Consider the following 26,056-nt stretch of genomic DNA (forward strand, 5'->3'; position numbering starts at 1 on the left):
CCTCTCGTTTAAACCCAGAAAAACAAAATTAATAAAAGAAAATCAATACATACTTATTAAGCACACAGGGAGGGTTTGAATAAACAGCGGAGGCTTACAGCACTGATTCCCGCAGTGTTGTCGAAACCCCAAACTAATAACCAAATACCAATCCATAACCCTTTCCATTTCTTGGAGAATAATAGAGGTAAAGAATGGGAGAGGATAAGAAAGGGTTCAAAAGAAAACATAAATCTTAAGGTGAAAAAGCCATCAGAACCTCACGGCGCACATGACACTAGAAAAAGCAGGAACCCATGCCGAGTGGGGAACTGGCGGACAGGCGTGCGGAACCCCTGATCTCGTTGCGGACCCTACCAGGACTCCACCTCTAGGAACCATCTCATTGGAGCTCACCTGTCAGCTTGCACCCGCCCCAGCCCCCTTTCCGCATGCGCACCACGGTCCAAAGCGACTGGGTCGTCTCGAAGCACGACCCACCCCCCGAATTCCTGGTTCTGATTGGTCCGAGTGGCAGGCCCGCTCCTTAGGTCCAGCCAATGGAAAAGCCGCCTCGGCGCTCCGCCCTCCCGGCTGGCAGCTGGCGGCCCCGCAGCCTGCGAATCCGGGTGGTGAGCCGGGATGGCGGCTGTGGCGGCGTTCGCGGGCTGGCTGCTGCGGCTCCGTGCAGCCGGGGCCGACGGACCCTGGCGTCGGCTGTGTGGCGCGGGGCTGTCGAGGGGCTTCCTGCAGTCCGCCTCGGCCTACGGGGCTGCGGCCCAGAGGCGGCAGGTGGCTCACTTCACTTTCCAGCCTGACCCGGAGCCCGTGGAGTACGGTGAGCGAGGGGCTGCCCTGTCCGCTCCGCTGCAGCCCAGTCTCGCAGGCCCATGCGAGGTCACTGAGGGTGCCGCCCTGCCCGTCCTCGGCGGGGGCCGGCAAGCTGACCTCCTTGCATCGCAGCAGAGTCCCTGCCCTGCTCTCGAGAGTCCGCTACCTGTATGTCTGTGATTTCCTCCTTAGTTCCATGTTCGTGCTTTCGAGAGGCATCTCACTCGAGATGGGTGAGAGGGCGCGCGGGGTGTGCTAGGGCCGGAGAGTGCAGGGGCGTGCTTGGGAACGCCACCTTTTCTCCGCTCTCTTATCCTTGCTTTTTCAAGTCTGCCCCACCCCAGAGTTGTCCCAGCTTGCCCACGGACGTGCCACAAACTGCAGGCAGAGAGGTATGTTTAAAGAAAAAAGCAGTCCCTCCTCCCTTTTGTGTTTTTGTTTCCTTTAGTAGAGAAAACAGAGGGACTAAAGTAACTAAAGTAATTGGTTTTCCCAAGGTCACAGAACAGCTTCTTCCTAGAGATGCGAAACAGCCATCTTCCTTTCTATCTGGGCCTAGCACTGAGCTTGTGCTGGGCAAGGCTGCCACTTAGCCAAGGAAGGGTAAGCGGTGTGGGTAATGGGCGGAGGAAGACATCGAGTACTTCCAACTGCGGCAAAGAATCGAGCACCTCTCATACCTGGCCTGATGGCAGTTGCATGACTGTTGTAGCTGAGTTTTCTGTAACCTCCGAAAGATCCAGTGCCTATCATCGCAACATTGGGAACAGTAGGAAAACAGTTAACTTTTCCTTGGCTGGCTAATCACTTCTCACATGCTAGAGCCGACTTTTGGGCAAGTGTGTCAGTATTTACTTGTGAGTAATAAAAATAAGTATTTATTGAGCGCTAACCACAGGCAGGCCCTGGACAGAGAAATTTACATTCATTCTCTTATTTGATGCTTAGGACAATCTTAAGAGGTAGGTAATCTTTTTTTTTCCCCTCAGTTTTTCATTTGGGTAGCTGAGATCTTGAGATACTTTGTCCTGGATTACACAGAGAAGTTAGTGGTATAGTGTCGCAGAGTGGGAGACCACTCAAGCAACTTAGCATGCACACAGCTTTGGAATCTAATTATTCAGATTCCAGAGCTTCCATTCTAAACAATGTGCTAAAATTCATGTGGAAACTATTTACTAAGAGGTATTCTGGTTTTGTGAAATAGTAGACACCATAAAGGTGAGCACAATTTTTTCTCACCAACAATATGAACCTTGAATTCTGTCTTCAAAGAAACTAGCCCAATACTTGAGAAATAGCGCAGGTCTTCTTAACCTCCTTCCATAATTATGAAATTACTAAAGCTTGAGTGCCGAGGACCAGCCCCAGCTGATCCAGGGTATTCGAAGGAGAGACGGCCTAGGCGACTATTTATATGCTAATTAGAGATATAGAGAACAATAAAATGAGGATAGCTCAGTAGGAAAATTCAGTGGAGAAAAGAAGCTGAGTAGCTTGGTTTACGCGGGAGACCAATAAAACTTCAAGACAAGAAGTTTGCACCACTTACGTAGGCCGCAGGCGCCCTCTCGAATAGCGGAAGGTGTCTCACCCTAGACTCCTTCTCGAGTGGGTCTTAAGCCCAGGCATAATTAGTAAGCGTGGTGGGTTCAGCGCTCAGATGGAGACTCAGCTGGAAGTTAAAGGGAAGAATGACATGGGGAGACCAAGCTGGTGAACAAGGCCCATAGCTTTATTTTTAACAGGGGCTTTTATACCTAAGTTACACATAGAGGATAATAGGGGATGCAAAGTCAGCAGTCTTTGGTTCTTATCAAAAACCAAGGTTTCTTTCCTGCAAATGTATCGTATACAAATGGTTTAGGTGATTTACATCATCTTCTGGCCAGAAGGCCTACTAACATTTATGACTCTTGACAAGGACTTATCAACAAAGACTTACTTTCTCTAAGAGTAATTATTTTAAGGTTTGGCACCATCTTCCAGAGATAAAATTGCATTCCTATAGGGCGGATGTGTAATGGGTTTACAACAAAGAAAGAATTTATTACCTTAAGGGTCTAAAGTTACTAACACCAAGGCCACTACTTATTTTTTCTATATACCAACTATTAATTAATACACATTCAAGGATACAATTCAGGGGATGTGAAAACTTGGCAACAAGCATTGACTCATCAATGAAATCCTTTACTAGTTTATTCTGACAGTTTTTAACTCTCTGAGAGGCTCTAAGCTATTTGAATATCTTAAGCTTCCCGTGCCTCTGGAGGCTGGGAGACTGTAAACAATCGTATGCATAGCTGCAGGAGTCCGGGTAAACTTGTCAGGCGAGTTAGAGAGCCATCAGAGGGGTTTGGATTTAAACACTCCTAATTGCCCAGGAACTTTATTAATTGGAGCTGTAAGTTAACTCTTTGACAGAGAGAGAGAGATGGTGGTAGGGGACAGCCCCCAGTAAAGTCAGAGGTGAGAGCACAAAGCAATAAAGTAGGCAGACTCTGGTTTTTTTGGGGGAAAATGCTCGAGAATATCCGGGGGGACTCCTGAGGCTCGATCCCGCCTTTGCGTATGCCGAGCCTCCTTCCTCATGACCTTTGTCACGAGTGGAATGCCTCACCGGCTCCCCGCACTTGAGTAAAATGATAATAAAATGCTTGTTCTTATTATAAAAATAACAAAAGAATATTACAGATAATTTGAATAATAGAAAAAACAAAAAAGATAATCTCAACACCCACTACTGTAAATATTGCTAATATTTCTGGATGTATCTTTTAGGGATTTCATTCCAATTTAGTGGAATTAAAGAATTCCACTGATAAAATGGGGCTTTCCAGATGGCTCAGTGGTAGAGAATCTGCCTGCCAGTGCAGGAGACATGGGTTGGATTCCTGGGTTGGGAAGATCCCCTGGAAGAGGAAATGGCAACCCACTCCAGTATACTTGCCAGGATAATCCCATGGACACAGGAGCCTAGTGGGCTACAGTCTATAGAGTCATAAAGAGTTGAATACAACTGAGTGAGCACACTAAAATGAATGGGATAAAAATTTCCCATAATTGTAGTTAAAACTACAGTTTATATATTAAAATATAAATACAATTCGCATTATTTAATCAGAAGCATTTCCCCATATTGTTTTTTATAGCTTTCTTTAGAAAAATGTTTTGGGAATTCCCTGGGGGTCCAGTGGTTAGGACTCCATGCTTTGGAATTGGTGTCAGAATTGTGTGTGCTCGTGCACTCACGTGTGCACACACACACACACACACTCACTCACTATGGGGTATTTTGTGCTAACTGCACTTTGTTTTGATATGCATTTATTTCATTTCTATTGAATATGTCCCCATATATTTGCTAGATTTCTTTGCACTTGTGGGAATTGAACGTTCCTTGTTTCTGTGTACTTTAAAAGTTTGTACACGGTGCTCTTTTTTCTGTCAGTACTAATGCTACCTACCATTTTTGAGCAGCTATGTATTCCAGGTGGCGGTGTAGACATCAGTCCACAATCCTCCCAGTAACCCTGTTGAGTTAAAGAGCATTATGCTCATTTCACAGATGAGAAAATTGAGGCTTAGAGATGTTGGTGGCTCGCCCAAGTCTGCTAAGTAGCAGACCAAGAATTTGAACCCAGATGTGTCTAACTCCAAAGCCTCCTATACAAATGTTGTACTAATGTTTTGTGTGGTAAAGATACTAATGAATATATTTATTCTCTCTCTGCCTTAATATATTGTTATCTCTCTGACTTTCATTTGTGCTGCAAATAATGTTTATTCTTTTGATTATTTTGACACATGAAAGGGCCTCCCTAAATAGAGTGGTGGTCACAGTGGACTCTGAGGAGGTGACATTTAAACTGTACTGTAAAGAAAGGTAAAGGAATCACTTCTGCAAGGACCAGAGAGCAAGTTTGTTTTCCAGGAAGAAACAAGGGCAAGCAAGGGTGAAGTCTCTGGGGTGGGGTGAGTTTGTGCTGTAGGACCCGAGAAAGCCACTGTGGTTGGGATGTTCTGAGTAGGGGATGGTAGGCAGCTCTCAAAGGTCAAGTGTAGAAGGAAGAGTCCTTGTATTGTGGGGATGAGGGTGTTCTTTCAAGTACAGTAAGTCCCCAAAGTACCAATGAATTCTGTTCTGAGAGCATGTGCGAAGTTGTTTGTTGGTAAGTCCAACCAAGTTAGCCTAGGTACCCAGCTAACTCAGTCTACTATATGGTACTGTACTGTAATAGGGTTATAATCTGTTCACATCTTTGAAAGTTCACAGCTTGAAGGTTCACATGTAGGGGACTTACTGTTTTAGAACTTTTAGTGTTGGGAACAATATAAATAACAAGAGGTTAGAAAGCATAAAGTTTATATGAGGAACAGGAATTAGTGAGTTTATTTGGAGGAGAATGGGAAGGGGTAGGAAATAAGTTTGGAAAAGTAAATGGAGGTGCCAGGCACCAGTAATTGCAGGGATTATCTTATTGAGTGGGGGAGGGAAGGTTAACCAGTGCAGAGTAGACGGTCCATAAATATTGGACATTTGATAGTAGTTATCTCACTGAATTCTCACAGTCGTCCTACATATTAGATAGTATTATCCATGTTTTGTAGCAAAGGAAGCTGAATGTCAGTAAAGTAGCCTTCCCAGAGTCACACAGGGAGTAGCTGGCATACCATGGTCTCAGGTGCTTTAGCTCTGTGGATTGTCTCTGTCTCCCTTCCGTGCTGCAAAGGGAATAGTTGCTCAGAATAACTGAGTGCTGCTCATCAGACTGGTACTGCAGCATCACCTTCCCTCACTCCCCTTTGCCCGGAATTGTCTTTGACGTGTGACATTGGTAGAATTTTTTTCCCTGCTCCATTCCTTTGTTTTTAAGTGGTTGATGAACAATTTGCTCTGTGTATTTTTTAATTTTTAAGAAACAGCCTCATAGGTTTATTTGCTCAGCCATTCACTCAGCAGATACTTACTGAGCACTTGTTACATGTTAGATACTGTTGTAAGGTCTGAGCACGTTGCTATGATCAAAGGCACCAAGAACCCCTGCCCTCTTGGAGTTTATGTTCTATTATGTCCCTTACATCCTGCCAGCATGCCACTTTATTTTTGTAGCAATGATAATGACCTGGCTTATTTTTTATTTACAATTAAAATATTTTTTATTCCCTTCCGGTATGGTTTAATTCAGAATATTGAATATAGTTCCCTGTGCTATACAGTCTATTTTATATATAGTAGTTCGATCTGCTAATCTCAGACTCCTGATTTATTGCCTCCTCCATCATTGGTAACCATAAGTTTTGTTTTCTATGTCTGTGAGTCTGTTTCTATTTTGTAAATAAGTTCATTTGTAGCATATTTTAGATTCCACATATAACTGATAACATATTTGTCTTTTTTTCCCTGACTTAATTGGGCTTTCCTGGTGGCTCAGGTGGTAAAAGATTCTTCCTGCAGTGAGGGAGAACCAGGTTCGATCCCTGGGTCAGGAAGATCCCCTATAGAAAGAAATGGCAACCCACTCCAGTATTCTTGCCTGGAAAATCCCATGGACAGAGGAGCCTGGCGGGCTACAATTCATGGGGTTACAAAGAGTCGGACACAACTGAGCTTTGAACTCTGACTTAATTCACTTAGTATTATATTATTATAATCTCTAGGTTGATCCATGTTTCTGAAAACAGCATTATTTCATTCCTTTTTTATGGATGAGTACTATTCCATTGTGTATATGTACCGTATCTTCTTTATCCATTTGTCTGTTGATGGACATTTAGATTGCTTCCAGGTCTTGGCTATTGTAAATAGCGCTGCAGTGAACACTGGATTACAAGTATATTTTCGAATTAGAGTTTTCTTTGGATATATGCCAAGGAATGGGATTGTAGGATCATATGGTAGCTCTAATTTTAGTTTTTTAAGGGACTTGATACTGTTTTCTAGTGTGGGTTACATCCCCACCATCAGTGTTGGGCGGGGGGTTCCTTTTCTCCACACCCTCTCCAGCATTTATTTGTAGATGTTTTAATGATGGCCATTCTGACCAGTGTGAGGTAATATCTCATTGTAATTTTGATGTGCATTTCTCTAATAATTAGTGAAACTGACCATCTTTTCTTTTGCCTCTTGGCCAGATGATGACCTGTTTTTCATTTTTTTTAAATTTTATTTTATTTTTAAACTTTACATAATTGTATTATTTTTGCCAAATATCAAAATGAATCCACCTGTTTTTCATGATGTTCTATTTCAGACAGTTTTGAGTAAGCAGCTCTGAGTGAGTGAGTGAAAGTCACTCAGTCGAATCCAACTCTGTGACTCGGTGGACTATACAGTCCATGGAATTCTCCAGGCCAGAATACTGGAGTGGGTAGCCTTTCCCTTCTCCAGGGGATCTTCCCAACCCAGGAATCGAACCGAGGTCTCCCACATTGTAGGCAGATTCTTTACCAGCTGAGCCACAAAGGAAGCAGCTCTGATCTAACCATAAAACACTGTTTTACGAGGATACCCTTTAGCTTTCATCTTTGGCTTGGGAAATTGCACTGCTGTGTATATTTAAGTTTGTTTTGTTATAACTTTTTATCTTAGGAAAGAAGAGTCATCAGTCCAGCTTTGAAATTTTGCAGCCAGTTAATGATACTGGTAATTGTGTGATTTGACAACTGGATTTAATAATTTTGTAGTGGTGTTCAGAAACCCTTTTCTTTTCTTTTTTTAAAAGTCTTTCCAGTGGCACAGCTCTGATTAGATATGGTCAGTGTATGCTTATCTTATCAGGAGGGAAGATTAGGCATACTTTATCAATAGTTTTTGCTGTCACCTCCAGGAAAATAAGTAATTCTAAGGAAAATAAATATTTAAATGATATTACCTCTGAATAACTTGTGATTTCTTCCTGACTCATCCATAAATCATACTGCATATTTAAAAAGAATCAAAAGTAAATATTGCTCTATTAAAAATTGTCATTTAAAGCTTTTAAAACCATCCAGTAGAAGAGTAGTTAATCTAAAACCCCAAAATTCTGATTCTGTTCAGAAAACTAAGTATTCAGGAGTGAAAGATTATGTGTTCATATGGAAATATAACCTTTAAATACCCTTACCTGTAAATTGTTTTCATATAAGATGAGCAAATTCTTTGTGGTTATCAAGCAATACTGTCCATATTCACCCTTGGAGACTTGCCAAGCTGCAGTTCACTGAGATATCGTAGGGGCATTCAGTATTAATTCAAATGATCAGCAGACTTGAAATAAATACTAGCATAGTTGTTTAGGCATTTTCATTCTCCCTAGAGTCTTAGCTGTGAAAATCCTCATAGATTTTCATAGATAAAAATTTTACTTTAGGAAATGTTTGAAAGAGGAGAAGGAGTGGGAATGTCATGGTGGTTGAGAAAACAGTTTACCCTAAACCATCATCATCTGATACCCAGCATCAGTCAAATCTTCCAAGAATTTTTCTAGAATGGAGAAAAGGATTTAAGCAAAGTACCTATTAAATGATTTATTCTTAGCCTGAAGAAAAATAACTTGTGAGGTAATTATGGACATGGAGTGTGATGGTGATATGACAACAATTTCTTGAATAAATTCCTATTCTCCACACCAGAAATATGAGTAGAAACAGGCTTTATTATGGGCTCAGAAGGCAGCGGGGCAGATCTGATTGAGTATTTGTTGTTCAGTCGCTGAGTTGTGTCTGACTCTTTGTGACCCCATGGACTGCAGCACACCAGGCTTCCCTGTCTTTCACTGTCTCTTGGAGGTTGCTCAAACCTGTGTGCATTGAGTCGGTGATCATACAGACTGTCATTCAGCAGTGTGGAAGGGATCAGAGAGATGTGTGAGTCCAGAGCTGGACAGAGAATCAGAAGGCTGGGTGTCAATGGAAGATGGCAAATTGGAGGTGTCCTGAGTCAGAGCCTGCTGTGGAGCCAGGCTGTTCTGGGGATAGGTCTCCAGGAAAAGGACAGGTGACCAGGGTCTCATGGCTGCAGGTTGAAGGCAACAGCAATTGCTGTTGTGATCCAGCCTGGGAATTAGACCTTGGCTTTGAGGACACACAGGCAGCTGCAGTTCACAGAATTTAGGTGGGCCAGTGGTTGGGGAATAAGCAGCAGGCATTGGAATTTGATAACTGCATGGCTATGGATTAAGGTGCATGGATCAGGCGCTGACATGAAGACAGTGGTGGTTTAGTTGCTAAGTCATGTCCAACTCTTGCAACCCCATGGACTGTAGCCTGCCAGGCTCCTTCCTCTTTCCATGGGGATTCTCCAGGCAAGAATACTGGAGTGGATTGCCATTTCCTTCTCCAGGGGATCTTCCTGACCCAGGAATTGAACCCGGGTCTCCTTCATTGCAGGCAGATTCTTTATCAACTGAGCTACGAAGACAGAGCTTGAGCATCAGAGAAGACATGGGCAGAAAGGAACTTTTTTTTGCTCTGAGTTGTGTTTTCACAGATGATTTGACCCTAAATTTCTAGGAAGACCATGGGCACTGGGCAGCACTGAGGCTTAAATCAAAGCTCTAAAATCATGATTATTTCTGAATTCTGACATTTGGAACTTTATCAAATAAAGCTTCATACCATTCAGAATAATGGCCAAGGTCAACGTGAAGCACAGAGACACAGTCCAGAGTCTAACAAAAGTCAGCTAGTATTTATTCAGTGCTCACTGGTCATGCACTCTTCACTGTTCTGTGCATTTATTGTTCCATTTAATCGTCTTAACAGCCCATTTAGGGGGATAGAGATTGGCTGACAGAGATTCTACTTGAGCAATAAGATAATAGGAAGGACCAAGGCATGGGATTGTAGAGTTATCCAAACAGTTCTGGGCGCTGAAGTTCTTTTAGCCTTTCTCATTGTTTATGGTCCATGGCTATTTGCTCTTATTGGCACATTTAACACATGCCATTGGTCATGTGTATTTGTTATGACCTATGTTCCTAAAACCCATCCAGGGCATCTTCCCAGACCCCTCCCACTCTGCTTGCTTCTCTATACTGACTTTGCTTACCTTTTATTTATGTGGACACATATTTGTTCAACTTTATTGTATTCTTTCTTTCTTTTTTTTTTTTTAGTAGTTGTTTTTAAATTGTTTAATATGTTTCAGTTTTGGCTCCTCAACAAGCATCTTAAAGTTGTATTGCTTTTATATCTTCCACAGAGACCTTACCATGGTAAATAATCCAGTAAATTTGTGTAATATATTCCATGCTTTCCTTTCTACCTTGGCTTTAATCAAAGTTTAATTGACTGTTAAAAAACTGATTATTTTTTATGTAATAATACATGATTTTTTCTTTTTTCTTTTTTTAAAATTTTCACAGGGCAGACTCAGAAAATGAATCTCTTCCAGGCAGTAACAAGTGCCTTAGATAACTCATTGGCCAAAGATCCTACGGCAGGTAAACTTCCTTGGTGCTTGACTGTGGTTGTTGTTGTTTAGTTGCTAAGTCATGTCTGATTGTTTTGCAACCCTATGGACTGTAGCCCACCTGACTCCCCTGTCCATGGGATTTCCCAGTCAAGAATACTGGCGTGGGTTGCCATTTCTTTCTCCAGGGGATCTTTCTGACCCAGGGATCGAACCCTCGTCTTCTGCATTGGCAGGCAGATTTGTTACTGCTGAGCCACCAGGGAAGCCCTGCTTGACTATGGTAGTTGTGTTAATTCAGAATTGAAGATTTGCTGTAAATGTTTGTCTGGAGCTCAATGGATAGCATTATATCTACTTGAAATTAAAAAAAAAATTTATTATTGTTATTATTTTTTTTACTTTACAATATTGTATTGGTTTTGCCATACATCAACATGCATCCGCCACGGGTGTACACATGTTCCCCATCCTGAACCCCCCTCCCACCTCCCTCCCCATACCATCCCTCTGGGTCATCCCAGTGCACCAGCCCCAAGCTTCCTGTATCTTGCGTCGAACCTGGACTGGCAGTTCATTTCTTATATGATATTATACATGTTTTAATGCCATTCTCCCAAATCATTCCCTGCCCCCCCAACCGCCCCCCCCACCCCAGCACAGAGTCCAAAAGACTATTCTATACATCTGTGTCTCTTTTGCTGTCTCGCATACAGGGTCATCGTTACCATCTTTCTAAATTCCATATATATGCGTTAGTATACTGTATTGGTGTTTTTCTTTCTGGCTTACTTCACTCTGTATAATAGGCTCCAGTGTCATCCACCTCATTAGAACTGATTCAAATGTATTCTTTTTAATGCCTGAGTAATACTCCATTGTGTCTATGTACCACAGCTTTCTTATCCATTCATCTGCTGATGGACATCTAGGTTGCTTCCTTGAAATTTTTACAAGACCTGAACAAATGCTTAAGGCTAAATAATCAAATTATGATATTAAACACATTTTTATCCTCTTATTATGAATTAGTTCTCATGTATATCTGACCCTGACATTATTAAATTAATTTTTTTCCATGGTATGTGTGGTCCTGATAATACATTAACATAATACCTTTTAAAATATGTGCTGTTGTTTGTCTAGCATATAGAAAAAGTGGAAAATACCACTTTGTTCAGCTATCTATTTATTGATATAAAATTAAAGTTTAGTTCTGTGCTTTCCTTTGGGATACATTATCATTCAACTTGTAAGATTTTTTTTGGAAAATAACTTTAATATTAATAATTAACTTTATGAGTACCTTATCTTACTAAATTATTGATATAAAAAGAGTTGTGCTGCTGTGTGTTTTCTAAATTAGATTGACTTGGCTTTATATGTATATTTAGTATACCTTGGGTTTCCCCTTGAGAATCTCAGTTTTTAAGGTCAAGTGGAAAGCAGGTTAGTTTTTAGGAGAAGTGAGAGCTGGACTTGCTTTGTTTTGAAACAGAATGACTGATATAGTCATGTAGATAAGGGTGAGTTATTTTCTTGAGGTCTTTGGAGCTGGTGAGGTGCATTAATGGGACTAGAATTCAGCTTTGTGAACATCCCCTTATTCAGTTTAATTTGCCTTGCCTACGTAGCACCCCTGAGTTTTCACCAGAACGATTCTTTGCCTTGCTCTTTACATTCCATTATACTTCAGTCTATGTCACTTTCCTGCTGCTGCTAAGGCGCTTCAGTCGTGTCCGACTCTGTGCGACCCCATAGATGGGCAGCCCACCAGGCTCCCCTGTCCCCGGGATTCTCCAGGCAAGAACATTGGAGTGGGTTGCCATTTCCTTCTCCACTTTCCTACTTGTCACTATTCTCTCCGCTTGAAATGCTGTTCTTTCAGCTTCTTCAAATTGCTGACTCTCATTGTATATGGTATATTAGAAAAAAAAAGAAAATCAGGGGACTTCCCTGGTGGTCCAGTGGTTAAGACTTCGCCTTTCAATGCAGGGGGTGCGGGTTAGATCCCAGATTGGAAAGCCAAGATCCCATATGCCTTGCAACAAAAGAACCAAAAACATAAAAACAGAAGCAATATTGTAACAAATTCAATTAAAGACTTGAAAAATGATCCACAGGATTCTTTAAAAAAGGGAGGGGGAATCATTAACCTCCCCCCACTCCCCGCGCAAGCCAATAGAAACACCCCTCAAAAGCCACTGCCCAAGTGACATATAAGCCTAGAGTGTGAGTCACAGTTCTGCCTCTTGCTTTCTGGCTTGTTAAGTTACTTGACTACTTTTCTGACCTCATTTCCTTCATGGGTGAAACAAGGTGAGGTTCCAGATTAGTGTTTCTTTCACAACGGAGGATCCTCCCCGTGCACTTCACACTGTCTGGAGACCCTGTTGGCTGTTACCACTCTGTGCGGTCAGCAGCCCACCCACTGCACGGAGACCAGGCGTGTTGCTCTGTGCCTACAATGCACAGGACAGGCCACTATGACAGAAGGATCATCCAGTCCAAAGTGTCACTAAGGTCTAAATTGGCAAACCTTGCTTTAGATCTCGGGATCCATTTCTGTTTTCTAATTTCGTATGTAGACACTTACATTACTTATTGTTAGACTCATTTAGGAATGATTAGATACAACATGTTCTTTATTATTTTTCAGTAATATTTGGTGAAGACGTTGCCTTTGGTGGAGTCTTTAGATGTACTGTCGGCTTGCGAGACAAGTATGGTAAGTTAGTATCCTTATATATGAACAGTATTCCTGTAGAGTTTACACATCTTGGCAGTACAAAGTATGCCTGTTAAAATGTTTGCCATGTCCTTATTGCATCATCAGATTCCTTTTGTCTCCACAGCCACCTCCAGACTCCTTTGGCCTAAGTTTCACTAAATGTGTTCTAACTGTAGCTTCCCTCTGGTCTAGTTCATATTCTGTGTATTATAGATTCCAAAGTATTCTACATTAAATGTATTGTTTGTCGTGTCATTCATACATCTGGGAATCTTCAACCTCTTATTGCTGCCCTGCCTTTGCCAGTTTCAGTCCCATTCAAAGTTCTGCCCTATTGGTCACTGCTAATAGATTTCATCTTTTATTATGTGCATTAGGATTCTCCAGAGAAATCAAACCATTAGGATATACCTATGTGTGAGTAGGTGTGTGTGTGTGTATAAAATATACCTGTATATGTATATATTTTTATATCTATATGTGCTGTAGTGTGCTCAGTCGCTTCAGTCATGTCCAGCTCTCTGACCCCATGGACCTTAGTTCGCCAGGCTCCTCTGTCCATGGGATTTTCTGAGCAAGAATATTGGAGTGTGTTTCCATGCCTTCCTCCAGGGGACCTTCAGGACTCAGAGATCTCCTGTATCTTCTGCAATGCAGGTGGATTTTTTTTTTTTTTGCCTCTGAGCCTCTGGGGACGCCCCATCTGTATCTATGTTTATACCTGTATATACTTCCCAGATGGTGCTACTGGTAAAGAACCCGCCTGCCAATGCAGGAGACATGAGAGACACGGGCTCGATCCCTGGGTTGGGAAGATGCCCTGGAGGAGGAAATGGCAACCCATTCCAGTATTTTTGCCTGGAGAATCCCTTGGACAGAAGAGTCACCGGTTACGGTCCATAGGGTTACAAAAAGTCAGACAGGACTGAGGCGGCTTAGCACAATACATAGATCTATATTGAGAGAGCGAGAATCAGAGATCTATATTTTAAGGAATTGGCTCACACCATAGTGGGGCTCACAACTCAGAAATCTGTAGGGCAAGCCAGCCGACTAGAAAACCAAGCAGTCCTCAGGACAAATTTCTTCTGGTTTGGGAAACCTTAGTCTTTCCCTTTAAGGCCTTCAAGTGATTGGATGAAGCCCATCCACATTAAGAAGGATAATCTGGTTTACTTAGATGTTAATCACGTCTAAAAATATCTTCCCAGAGTATCTAGACTGGTATCTGACAGCCGGGCCATATCACCTAGCCAGCTGGACACCTGTTATTAAGCATCGCAGCATCCTTCCACGTTTCATCCCCGCCAGTTAGTATCTTCTGCCTGGCACGTGATCCATTTCTGCCCATTGCTATCGCTTACTTCATTCAACTCAGAGTTAAAGCCATCAGAGGAGGCATACTGGCCCATTCCAACATCCTCACAGCAGATTTGCTCTGTAAGGCATGTGTTCCAACGCCTTGCTGTTGCGCTGCCTTCCTTGGAGGCGCTTTGACCTTTCGTCTGTTTCCTCAGTCTTATCTAATCTGGAAATCAAAGCAGTTGAGTTTGGGTAGGAGTTGACACTTGCCTTCCTTCTGGCCTTTACCACTGCCCTGTAAAGCTCATGTGGGTGGAAAAAGGAGTGAGGGGCTTTAAGATTTTTTTTTTCCTCCCAGTTGTTCCTTCTTGTTCCCCTCTTCCTCTGATGTTATACTTGCATCCAGGAAACCCTAGCTGAATCCAGGAAATCAAGTGTTCCATCCCACTTGTCAGGAGCTCTCAGGTAGTTCTTTCCCCTTCCCTTTACACCAGTTTGGTTTGGGTCCTGTCCCTCTCTGCTTTCTCTTCGCTGTCTATTTTAATAGAGTCGAGATTGCTGGTTGCATCTCAGCCATCTCAAACTATCTCAATTAGCCCCAGCTAATTCTGACTGCTAGAGACTTTAGATCTTCAAAAAGAAATCAAAGGGACTTCCCTGCTGGTTCAGTGGTTGGAAATTTGCCTCCCAATCAGGGGATGTGGGTTCCATTCCTGATTGGGAAACTAAAAGTCCACATGCTGTGGGGCAGCTAAGCCCTGTGCACTGCGACCGCTGAAGCCTGCAGGCTCTAAGAGCCCATGCTCTGTACCAGGGGAAACCTGTGTCCTGCAACTAGAGGAAGCCCTCACCCTGCAAAGAAGACCCAGTGTAGCCAAACAAACAAACAAAAAAAATAGAAACCTTTATGCATTTGCTTTCTAAATGCATATGCATTATAGGAAATTTGCAAGATGTAGAAAAGCATAATGGAGAAGGCAATGGCACCCGACTCCAGTACTCTTGCCTGGGAAATCCCATGGACGGAGGAGCCTGGTAGGCTTGCAGTCCACGGGGTCGCTAAGAGTCGGACACGACTGAGCGACTTCACTTTCACTTTCCACTTTCATGCATTTGAGAAGGAAATGGCAACCCACTCCAGTGTTCTTGCCTGGAGAATCCCAGGGACGGGGGAGCCTGGTAGGCTGCCGTCTATGGGGTCACACAGAGTCGGACACGACTGAAGTGACTTAGCAGCAGCAGCAGAAAAGCATAAAGAAGAAAATAAAAATTGCCCAAACCAGCAGAGAGAAACTCGAGAAAACCACTATACATATCTTGATATTATATACACTTCAAGGACATATTTGAATATATTTATATATATTAACTAATATTTAAAGTGTAGAATTAGACTTTTTTTTTCCTTAGGATTTTTGACTCTGTTTACATTGCCCATCTGTTGTTGCTTGCTGTCTGTTTTGTCCAGTAGAGACCTTAGCATATTAATCACGTGTGTGTGCGTGCGTGCCTGCTCAGTCGCTCAGTCGTGACTCTTTGCAACCCTATGGACTATGGCCCTCCAGGTTTTTCTGTCCATGGGATTCTCCAGGCAAGAATACTGGAGTGGGTTGCCATTTCCTTCTCCAGGGGATTTTCCAGACCCAGGGATTGAACTGGCGTCTCCTGTATCTGCTGCATTGCAGACGCATTCTTTACTGCTGAGCCACCAGGGAAGCCTAGCGTATTAATCATAGTTGTTTTAAATCCCCAGTCTGATAATTCCAGCATCCTTGCCACATCTGGTTCTGATGCCTGTGCTGTCTCTTCAAACTGTGCTTTTTGCCTTTTGGTGTGCCTTGTCATTCTTCCCTTGTTAGCCAGACGTGATGCATTGGGTAAAAGGAACTGCTGTAAATAGGCCTTTAGGAATGAGGCGGTAAGGTGTTCGTGGGGTAAGGGACAGTGTTCTGTAATCCTCTGATTTGGTTTGTCTTTTAAGTGAGCCTGTGCCCTTGGACCATGAGTTTCCCAAATGTTTCTCAGCTTTTTCTCTCCACCTCTGGTAGAACTGGGTGGCTAGAGAGAGCAGGAGTTGGGTCTTTTCCTGCCTTGAGATCAGCTGGGTTCTGATGCTACACAGGCGTTTGGGCTGTGCTTAACTAGCAGGTTTTACTTGAAATGGGAGTGGTTCAGAATGGTTCCTTGTTTACTTCGCCTGCTGGAGGCAAGAGGGGATTTTCTCTGACATTTACTATGGAAACCTGATCGAGCTCCTGAAGGGAAACTTCACAAAATTGTAGGGGGGCCCCCTATGACTGGGTCTTCTGAGTTTTTAGCTCTCAGACTTGTCCTCACGAAGCTCCAACAGTTCCTCAGCTACAGCCCAGGTTTCCCACCCCGCTTCTGGTCTCTGCTCTGCACAGTCGAGAGTCCCTGTATTCACTGGTCTGCTCTCCATTCTTGGGGATAGCCGTTTGCTCTGTGCCCTTGCTTCTCTAGCGGGTCCAGGAAAAGTTGTTGATTTTACAGCGTGTTCCGCTTTTTACTTCCTGTGAGGAAGGCTTGGCGACTTCCAAGCTTCTTCCGAATTTCCATCTCCAGTCCAGCCCTCGGGCCTGAGCGCCACCTCTGTGTGTACTGCCCCTCACCCCATTGCAGTCTTCACCTGGGTGTTCCCGTCACTTCAGCCTCAGCACTTCCAAGCTCATGTTTGCAAGCTCAGCTGAATTTATTATGTTCTCCCAGAAAATCCACGCCTCCTCCTACATTTCTTAGCAAATATACCATCGTCCACTTGGTTACTTAAGCCGGAAAACTGAGGAGGTCCTAGTCTCTTCCCTCTTCCTCATTCGCCAAGTTCATCAGGTCCTCTGATTTTATCTTCAGTTTGTCTTTACCGCGGCCTCTCCTTTCCATCCTCACCGCCCTGGAGGCTCACTTTGGATCCGAATCGTCTCTGCTTGGATAGTGGCCTTGCTTCTCTTAGTAATCACCCTCCCTCCTGTCCCAACCTTGATGTCAGTGTGATCAACCTAAAATGTGCATTTCTTGGCAGAATATGCAGGAGATTTTGAGATCTGCCCTCTTCCCACTCACCTGGCCTCATTTCCTTTATTAAAACTGAATTATTTCCCCTTAAGCCTGTGTGTTTTTCATCTCTCTTCCATTGCACGTGCAATTTGGATCCCCCCCTCCCCACCCCACTTAATTCCCTGGGGAAACTCCTCTTTTACCTTCACAGGTCTTCTTTTTAAGGCTCTTCCTAAAACAAAACAACCTAATCAAAAAGTGGGCAAAAGATTTCAACAGAAAAAAATTTCTCCAAGGAAGACATACAAGCGGCCAAATGGTACATGAAAATATGCTCAATGTCAGTAATTCTTAGAGAAATGCAAATCAAAATTACACTGAGATATCACTCACCTCACATTAAAATGGCCAACATCAAAACGCCTATGAATAATAAATGCTGGAGAGAGTGGGGAGAAAAGGGAACCCGCCTACACTACTGGTGGGAATGTAAACTGGTACAGTTACTATGGAGGATATGAAGTTTCCTTAAACAACTAAAAAGTATTTTTTACTTTGATCACTGGTATTTCCCCGGTGATCCAGTGGTTAAGAATCTGCCTGCCAATGCAGGGGATATGGGTTTGATTCCTGGTCTGGGAACTAAGATCCCAAATGCCACGGGGCAGCCAAGCCTGTGGGCCGCAGCTACTGAGCCTGTGCTCTAGAGCCTGTGCTCACGGTACAGCTAGAGAGAAAGCCTGTGTGCCATAACTCCTGAAGCTCCTGCGCCCTGCAGCCTGTGTCCTGCAACGAGAGAAGTCACTGCAGTGAAAAGCTGTGCATTGCAAGCAGAGAGTAGCGCCTGCTTGTCGCAACTAGAGAAAGCCTGCGTGTAGCAATGAACCCTCAGTGCAGCCAAAAATAAGAAATAAAAAGCAAGCAAACTAAAGATGAAGTTGCCATACGATCCTGCAATCCCACTTCTGGGCATATATCCAGAGAATACCATAATTGAAAAGACACATAGACCCCAGTGTTCATTGCAGCACTGTTTACAGTAGCCAAGACGTGGAAGCAACCTAAATGTCCATCAGCAGATGAGTGGATAAGGAAGATTCAGTGCATACATATGATGGAAAGTGCGCCATAAAAAAGAAGGGAATAATACCATTTGTAGCAACATGAATGGACCTAGAGATTATCATACTAAGTGAAATAAATCAGATAGAAAGATAAATAGCACGTGATACCACTTATATGTGGAATCTAAAAAAAGAAAAAGATATAAATGAACTCATTTCCAAAACAGAAAGAGACTCAGTCATAGAAAACAAACTTACAGTTACCAAAGGGAAAAGGATGGGAGAGGGCTAAGTTAGGAGTTTGGGATTAACATATACACACTCCTATATATAAAATAGATAACCAACAAGGACCTACAGTATAGCACAGGGAACTATACTCAATGTTTTGTAATTACCTATTAACATAAGGGAAGAGAATCTGAAGAAGGAAAAATGTATACATATTTTTTCTTCTTCAGACTCTCAAATTCTTCATGTATATACATTATATATGAATATATGAATTGCTGGGCTGTACGCCTGAAACTACTGTTGCCAAGAAGAGAGAAAAAGGTTCTTCCTGACTCTCCGAGCTAATCCAGTCACTGCTTTATCACTGTCCAGATGCTTACATCTTTTGCATATTGCAAAATTACATGTTGTAATTGTCTTCCCAAGAGATTTCTACACCGGGCAACTTCTCCAAGGCAGTAGGCATTTAAGTCATCTTGGATCCTCAGCTTCTAATATATATTCTAATACTATCAGACAGTATTGATTGAGTGAATGTTGCTGAGTGTAGTTACCCTTCACTTCTTTCACCAAGACAGGGGCCTGCTGCCTCAGAAAGGGGATTTCCTTATTTCCCTTTAATGATTTTAGTTGGTCCCATTTTTCCTTAAAAATAGCTTAAACCAGGGAGAAACTAGCTATCACTTGAAAAAGTCCACTGCTCATAGAAGGCGCTGGCAGATTTATGTTTACATGATGAGGAGTTGAGCTAATTAACAGCTATTTAATTCTGAGCTTTACTGTAAGCGGATGTTGTGAATTTTTACACTAGCTTTAGGACTATGAATTCGAATTTTGAATAATTCCAGATCAATATGAACAATTAAATCACCATCACTCTAAGAGGAAATGAACTTCAGTTTTCAGGAGTGAAGAATAAAGGAAATGGGGAAGAGAAATCTATCCGAACAGAACTTTTTGTATGTTTAAGAAATAGCACATCTTTTAAAAATACTGTTCTACCCTTTTGAGTATATGCTGGGAATTTAAAGCTATACAGAAACATTCTTGGCTTGGTAGTCTCTTTTTTTTAAGTTAAAAGATTTCATATTTATTTAATTAAAAAAATTTTAATTGAAATATAATTGATTTACAATATTTTGTTTCAGGTGTACAACAAAGTGGTTCAGTTATACATATTTATATGTATTCAAATCTATATATTTTTAAAGATTCTTTTCCATTATAGCTTATTACAAGATATTGAATATAGTTCCCTGTGCTATACAGAAAATCATTGTTGTTTAAAGATTTTGTATTGAAAAGAATTACAAAGATTATGTTGATGTTACTGAATGCTTTGAATGACAGCAGGAAAACCTCTTGTGGGGAATTGATTTACTTTCTGGGGAGAGCTGGGTGTTGAGAAGGGATCGGCCAGTAGGTGGCAGCCTACACTTTGAAATGAGACCGTCCCTATTGAGGGTTTTAAATTCGACCAGAAGAGAGTTTGGATTGAGGGTTACTGACATAATAAATATTGTCAAGCTGAATACTACTTAATATTACAAATAAGAAATTGGCTCATTAGGGGCAATGCTATTAAAACAAACTAAGGGAGATAGAACTTAAAAAAATTTTTTTTTGGTATGCCATGTGGGATCTTATGTCCCTTATCAAGGATTGAGTCTGTGCCCCTTGCATTGGAAGGGCAGAGTCTTAACCCTGCAACCACCAGGGAAATCCTAAGAGAGAGCTGTTTTGTACCCCAGAAACCCAGATGAGTGCGAGTTTAGCATCACCAATCTGCATTTCTGCTTCCTGGTTCTTTGACAGAACAGAAAAAGAGTGCTTGGAAACACTTGAACATAGTAAAACATAACCTCATTAACACACGGCGGGTTTACCTTTTTATGTGAGATAACTCCTTGATGGCCAGTTCGATCCCTAGGTCAGGAAGATCCCCTGGAGAAGGAGATGGCAACCCACCCCAGGATCCTTGCCTGGGAAATCCCATGGACAGAGGAGCCTGGTGAGCTCCACTCTGTGGAGTCTCAGAGTCAGACACAGCTGGGTGACCAAGCATGCATGCATGGAGGTGAGAGAAGGAACAGCAGAGGACTTGCCAAATCCATTTACAGGCCTAACCATCTGCCTTTTCATGGGATTTGATGTTTTTCCATGACTATTCATTTCTGTCCACCTCGACTGTGGCTTGTAGCAGCATGGGAAAAGGAATATAATCACTCACTTGTTTTCTTATGTAAACTGCAGAGAAATTGTATAACCAGATGCTTTAAGACACTGAATTCGGGAAGGAAAACTAGGACAGGCATGGGGAGAAGGCGAGTTTTCTTCTGTCATCTGCCAGTATTTGGAAATTGACTTTGAGCTGCAGCATACTTGTCAGTAAAGTGAAAGGAGAGCATGTGTTTAGGTATTCTTTTATCTTTTTTAGAAAGAGGAACACATTTGCTTTAGGCTTTAATTTCTTTTACATTAAGAGGTTTTATGAGTATAATAATTATGCCATCTTAGAACTGTGGTCTGCTTTGGGCACTTAATTCTCTCTTTTTAATATTGTTGGGGTATTGTTGATCTACAATGTTGTATCAGTTTCAGGTGTACAGCAAAGTGATTCAGTTATACATACACATATATTCATTATTTTTCAGATTCTGTCCCCATGTTAGTATTACAGAATATTGGATAAAGCTTCCTGTGCTATACAATACCTTGTTGATTATCTGCTTTAATAGAGAGTAGTTATGTATTTCTTAATTTTCTCTTAAAGAGTCCCCTTTCCAGTATAAGTTTTAAATGTGGAGGCTGAAGGCAGAGTCTTTTGACATGTCTCATACTTGTACCTGAAATAGGAAATTAGCATCTGCAGCAGGAAAAAGTGAGCTTACATTATATGTTGCTCCTGCAAAGAGAGGGTTACTCGAATGATGACCATTCTCTTGGATCCCGTGTCAAATTCCACTGAAGAAACGGAGTCTGTGAGATGGGGTTTGGCCTCTGGCCAGTTAAAACTAATTTTGCTGGGGAAAAAAATAATTTGGTAAACCAATGACAATTCTTTGGGAATATGGACTACCTGACTTATCTCTGCGGTTGAAGTATATACATTTAAGACTTCAGGACAGACTGAATACCAGATTTAGATTGTAAGGTATCTTAACTGTTTCATGAATTTGGAGCAAAAACAAGAATTCATAAGATGGTGTAACTTTTTTTTTTTCTAATATGCTTAAAAAACTATTTTAAAAGGATTGCTAGTAGTTGTGCTTTTCTTCCTTCCTAGAAGTCAGGCACTTCACATTGCTCCTGCTATTATAAGGCCCCTTTGTTTACTAAAAGCACACATGTAGACGAATTAGTTAAAGAACATGTCAAAATGCCTTTCTTTTTATCCAGTTGAAGGAGTTATCCTCAAAAATGGGATGAATGTATTATTAGCATATACTTTACTTGTATTAGTTTCCTTTACATATTTCTTTAGTGTCTTTTTGCAAATTTTTATTAAAGAAAAATATATTAGAATTGGTACAGTCACTGTATTTCAACTTCTCAAACTGAGTATCATCACAGTCACCATGATGACCAGTGACTTAACAAATAACATTTAAGAGATTTAGATATTTAATCTATTTTGTAGGGTATTAGTGTGTGTATGTGCTCAGTCGCTAAGTCGTGTCTGGTTCTTTTGCAGCCCCGTGGACGGTAGCCCACCAGGCTCCTCTGTCCGTGGGATTTCCCAGGCAAGAATACTGGGAATGGGTTGCCATTTCATTCTCCAAGGGATCGTCCTGACCCAGGGATTGGACTCTTGTCCAGGCAGATTGCTTACCACTAAGCTGCCAGGGAAGGCTATGGCGTATTAGAACTGGAGGGAAATTGAGTATATATCTAGGAATTCTCAGCTAGGGTGGCTTTGCCCTCCTGGGGGCATTTGGCCACATCTAGAGAGACATTTTTGGTTGTCGCATCTGGGGATTGCCACTATACGAAGCGGGTAGGGGTCGGGAATGCTGATAATCATCTCCTGGGGCAGAAGGCAACCGTCTAAACAGAGAATGATTTGACCCCAAATGGCAAAGCTCTGAGTTGAGAAACCTTGATCCGGCCCTTCTTCACATTACGCAGAGACTGAAGTTCTGAGAGCTTAGATGCTGTTACCAAGTTGCCCAGGGCAAGTGGGGGAACCAGAGCCAGAACGCAGTTCTGAGCTCTTGGTTCTACATTGTTTTTTGTTTTTATTTATAAATTATTTATAAATGAGCAACTCATTGATACAGAAAAGCATGAGAAATATAGGGAATTGATAAGGAATTTTAATAAACAAAGCTTAAGGGTTTGGATTGTTCATGGGATCAGAAGCAGCTAGTCATCAGTAGTCGGTATTAAAAAGTTTTAATGACATTTTTTGTGACTCTTGTGGACAAATTTTTTAATGCATTAAGCTGTTCTGAGGTGGCAGCTGGTGCTTTAATTTTTTTTTTTTTATCTTAGTTGATTAAACAATAAATGTTAGAACTGCCAGCAGGTGTTCTCTTTGACATTTTCAGCATCAGGTGTAATGCCCTTAAGCCAGTTTTTCTCAACATTGTTGACAATGGCAGGCTTTTAAAATGATCAGATGTGAGCACCATCAGGGGCTTAGGAGATGGGCTTAGACTAAAGTAGACCAGGAAAAATGGGAATAGCGGTCATTATTGTCAGAAAGGATAAACTTGATTCATATATCTTTTTAAACATCATCATTAAAATTTTTGAAAAATGAAAGTATATCAAGGACAACTTAGATTAAAAGAGAGTAAAAAGTCTTGTTTTATATTTTCACTGTCAAGTATGATATATCTCATTTGTCCATCTATAATCAGGGATAATGTTACTACGTAGCTTCCTAAATCTGGTGCTAGGTCTTATGAAAATTCTTTTCTAGACTAGTACTTTTTTTTTTTTTTTTTTTTTAGTTTTTGGGCATGCTGAGAGGCATGTGGGCTCTTAGTCTCCTGACCAGGGATTGAACCCAAGGCCCCCACATTGGAACCGTGCAGTCTTAACCACTGGGCCACCAGAGAAGCCCCGAGGCTGGTACTTTGAACAGAGGGGAAAACACAAACTTCTTTCTTCAGCATGTCATATTTCCTGGGTTAGAATGTGCTTGGTATTTTTAATTGTTTTAGTTGGGACAGCTTACTTCCTAATTTTTACACATTACAACCAGCAGTTTTTTTTAACTTCATTTTTCATGGTTTCAGAATTGCTGCTCATTTGACTCAAGTCTAATTTTTGAATTATAAGGCTTCATTTTAGATCCCAGATATGAATCCCAGATTCATTTCATTCCCAGGGAATGAAAGAGGACCAGTAATGATTTTTATATGGGCAGTTCAGATTGCTCTGTATCTGGGAATCCATGGCTTTTCCCACCCTCTTTTATTCGTCTTAAGGAAACAGATCACAAACCCATTTCTTTCTTCTAAGAACGCTCTTTCTTCTAAAAGTAGTGTGCCCGGTGGCCGTGGCAGCTTAACTTTGACACGCTGTGATGTGGAGTTGTTTGTTGTCACTTACCTGTCTCAGAAGGTTTGAATTTAAATGTGTAGGTGGTTACATGGCTAGACAGTCTGTGCTTCAATTCTAAATCAAAATTCCACTGGTTAGCACCTTGCATGGAGAGGGCAATGGCACCCCACTCCAGTACTCTTGCCTGGAAAATCCCATGGACGGAGGAGCCTGGTAGGCTGCAGTCCATGGGGTCGCTAGGAGTCTGACACGACTGAGTGACTTCACTTTCACTTTTCACTTTCATGCATTGGAGAAGAAAATGGCAACCCACTCCAGTGTTCTTGCCTGGAGAATCCCAGGGACGGGGGAGCCTGGTAGGCTGCTGTCTGTGGGGTCGCACAGAGTCGGATACAACTGAAGGGACTTAGCAGCAGCAGCAGCACCTCCCATGCAGTTACAAAGTCATGGAACAATTAAATGCCAACTTTCTAGTCAAGTTGGGAGTAGCCAGTAAAAGCAGCCCTGCATGGAGAACAAATATTTATGTCATCTACAAGATCCTTATAGAGTGAGACCTTCTATGGCAAGTCAGAGATGATGGGAGCCCAGTGCTTTGTTTTCTGTTCCTAGTGTGTGTCTCCATGGCTTTGATTGGCAAATAGGATGAGGGATCAGTTAGGTAAAGGTTGGTGAGTGTCATGTGCTAAGGAATCACTTGGGAAACCTGTTGGACAAAAAGTTTTTGGTTTCTGACTGAGCAGCTGTACCCAAAGGCAGCTTCAGCAGTGAAATGCCTGACCTTCTCCAGGGGCATCCTGCCAGCCCTCTCCCCTCCAAGGGCCTCTGGTTACCAGCCAGAAGTGGTGGCATTGGGGAATCTTAAAATTAGCCAAAAGGTTCTTTTCCTGTAGTTTTGGCTTCTGGACACTTAAGCACTGTTGGTAATAAGGGATTTCTCCTCATCTCTGTTTCTGGGCAGGCTGCTCCTTTTCACCCTCCTCTTTTTTCTCTTCCCGTCACTGCCGGCTTGGAGTGCAGCAGAAACAAAGAAGCTAATTTCTCAGCCAAAAGGGAACACACACAAACAGTACTGTGTGCTAGATTAATCAAGACCCTATAGGTGCTGAACTTGATCACTTTGTTCTTTGAAAATGGAAAGGTTCCTCAAAACTCAAGAAGAAAACCGTTATATAACTTTGCTGCTGCTGCTGCTGCTGCTAAGTCGCTTCAGTCGTGTCCGACTCTGTGCGACCCCATAGATGGGCAGCCCACCAGGCTCCCCCGTCCCTGGGATTCTCCAGGCAAGAACACTGGAGTGGGTTGCCATTTCTTTCTCCAATACATGAAAGTGAAAAGTGAAAGTGAAGTCACTCAGTCGTGTCCGACTCTTAGTGACCCCATGGACTGAAGCCTACCAGGCTCCTCCATCCATGGGATTTTCCAGGCAAGAGTACTGGAGTCGGGTGCCATTGCCTTCTCCTTATATGACTTTAGGAAGATGTTGTTTCATTCATCAGAAGGAGAGAGGAACATGTGAAATGGCATAAACCCATACTATCTACTCAAATCTAAATTAAACACCAATAAACTAAAGGGAAAAGTTCCATGGCCTTCTGAACAAATTCCTGAGTCCAATAGGGCAACTTAGTCATTTGCCCAAAGAAGGTACCTTTTCCATTGTTAAATGTTCTACTGAGTTTCTGCCCAGGGACCTTCTAGTTTTTGATTATTCTGTGTATATATGTGTGTACATATGTATCTCAAGGCTATGACTCCGCTTACAGTGTTTAACCTTTATACAAAAAGAGAAAAGTTGGATGTGGTGGCATGCAATTATTGCACTGGCCATGTTCTTTTATTTTTTTATTTATTTTTTTTATTTTTTATTTTATTTATTTTTTTTTTTTTAATTTCAGGTATACACGTGCTCCCCATCCTGAACCCTCCTCCCTCCCCCTCCCCATACCATCCCCCTGGGCCGTCCCAGCGCACCAGCAGGCAGAAGGC

General features: G+C 42.1%; 1 protein-coding gene across 1 annotated transcript in view; it reads left to right on the plus strand.

The window, feature by feature from the left end:
- Nucleotides 1–572: 572 nt before the first annotated feature.
- BCKDHB (branched chain keto acid dehydrogenase E1 subunit beta) overlaps nt 573–26,056 on the plus strand; it is a 266,835-nt gene continuing 241,351 nt past the window's right edge. Inside the window, exons 1-3 of the mRNA XM_070376237.1 lie at nt 573–817; nt 10,164–10,241; nt 12,870–12,938. Coding sequence (XP_070232338.1) covers nt 622–817; nt 10,164–10,241; nt 12,870–12,938 — 343 coding nt within the window. The 5' untranslated portion in view covers nt 573–621. The remainder of the gene's footprint in view (nt 818–10,163; nt 10,242–12,869; nt 12,939–26,056) is intronic.

This window comes from Bos mutus, chromosome 9 (assembly GCF_027580195.1).
Source record: "Bos mutus isolate GX-2022 chromosome 9, NWIPB_WYAK_1.1, whole genome shotgun sequence".
Taxonomy (NCBI): Eukaryota; Metazoa; Chordata; class Mammalia; order Artiodactyla; family Bovidae; genus Bos; species Bos mutus.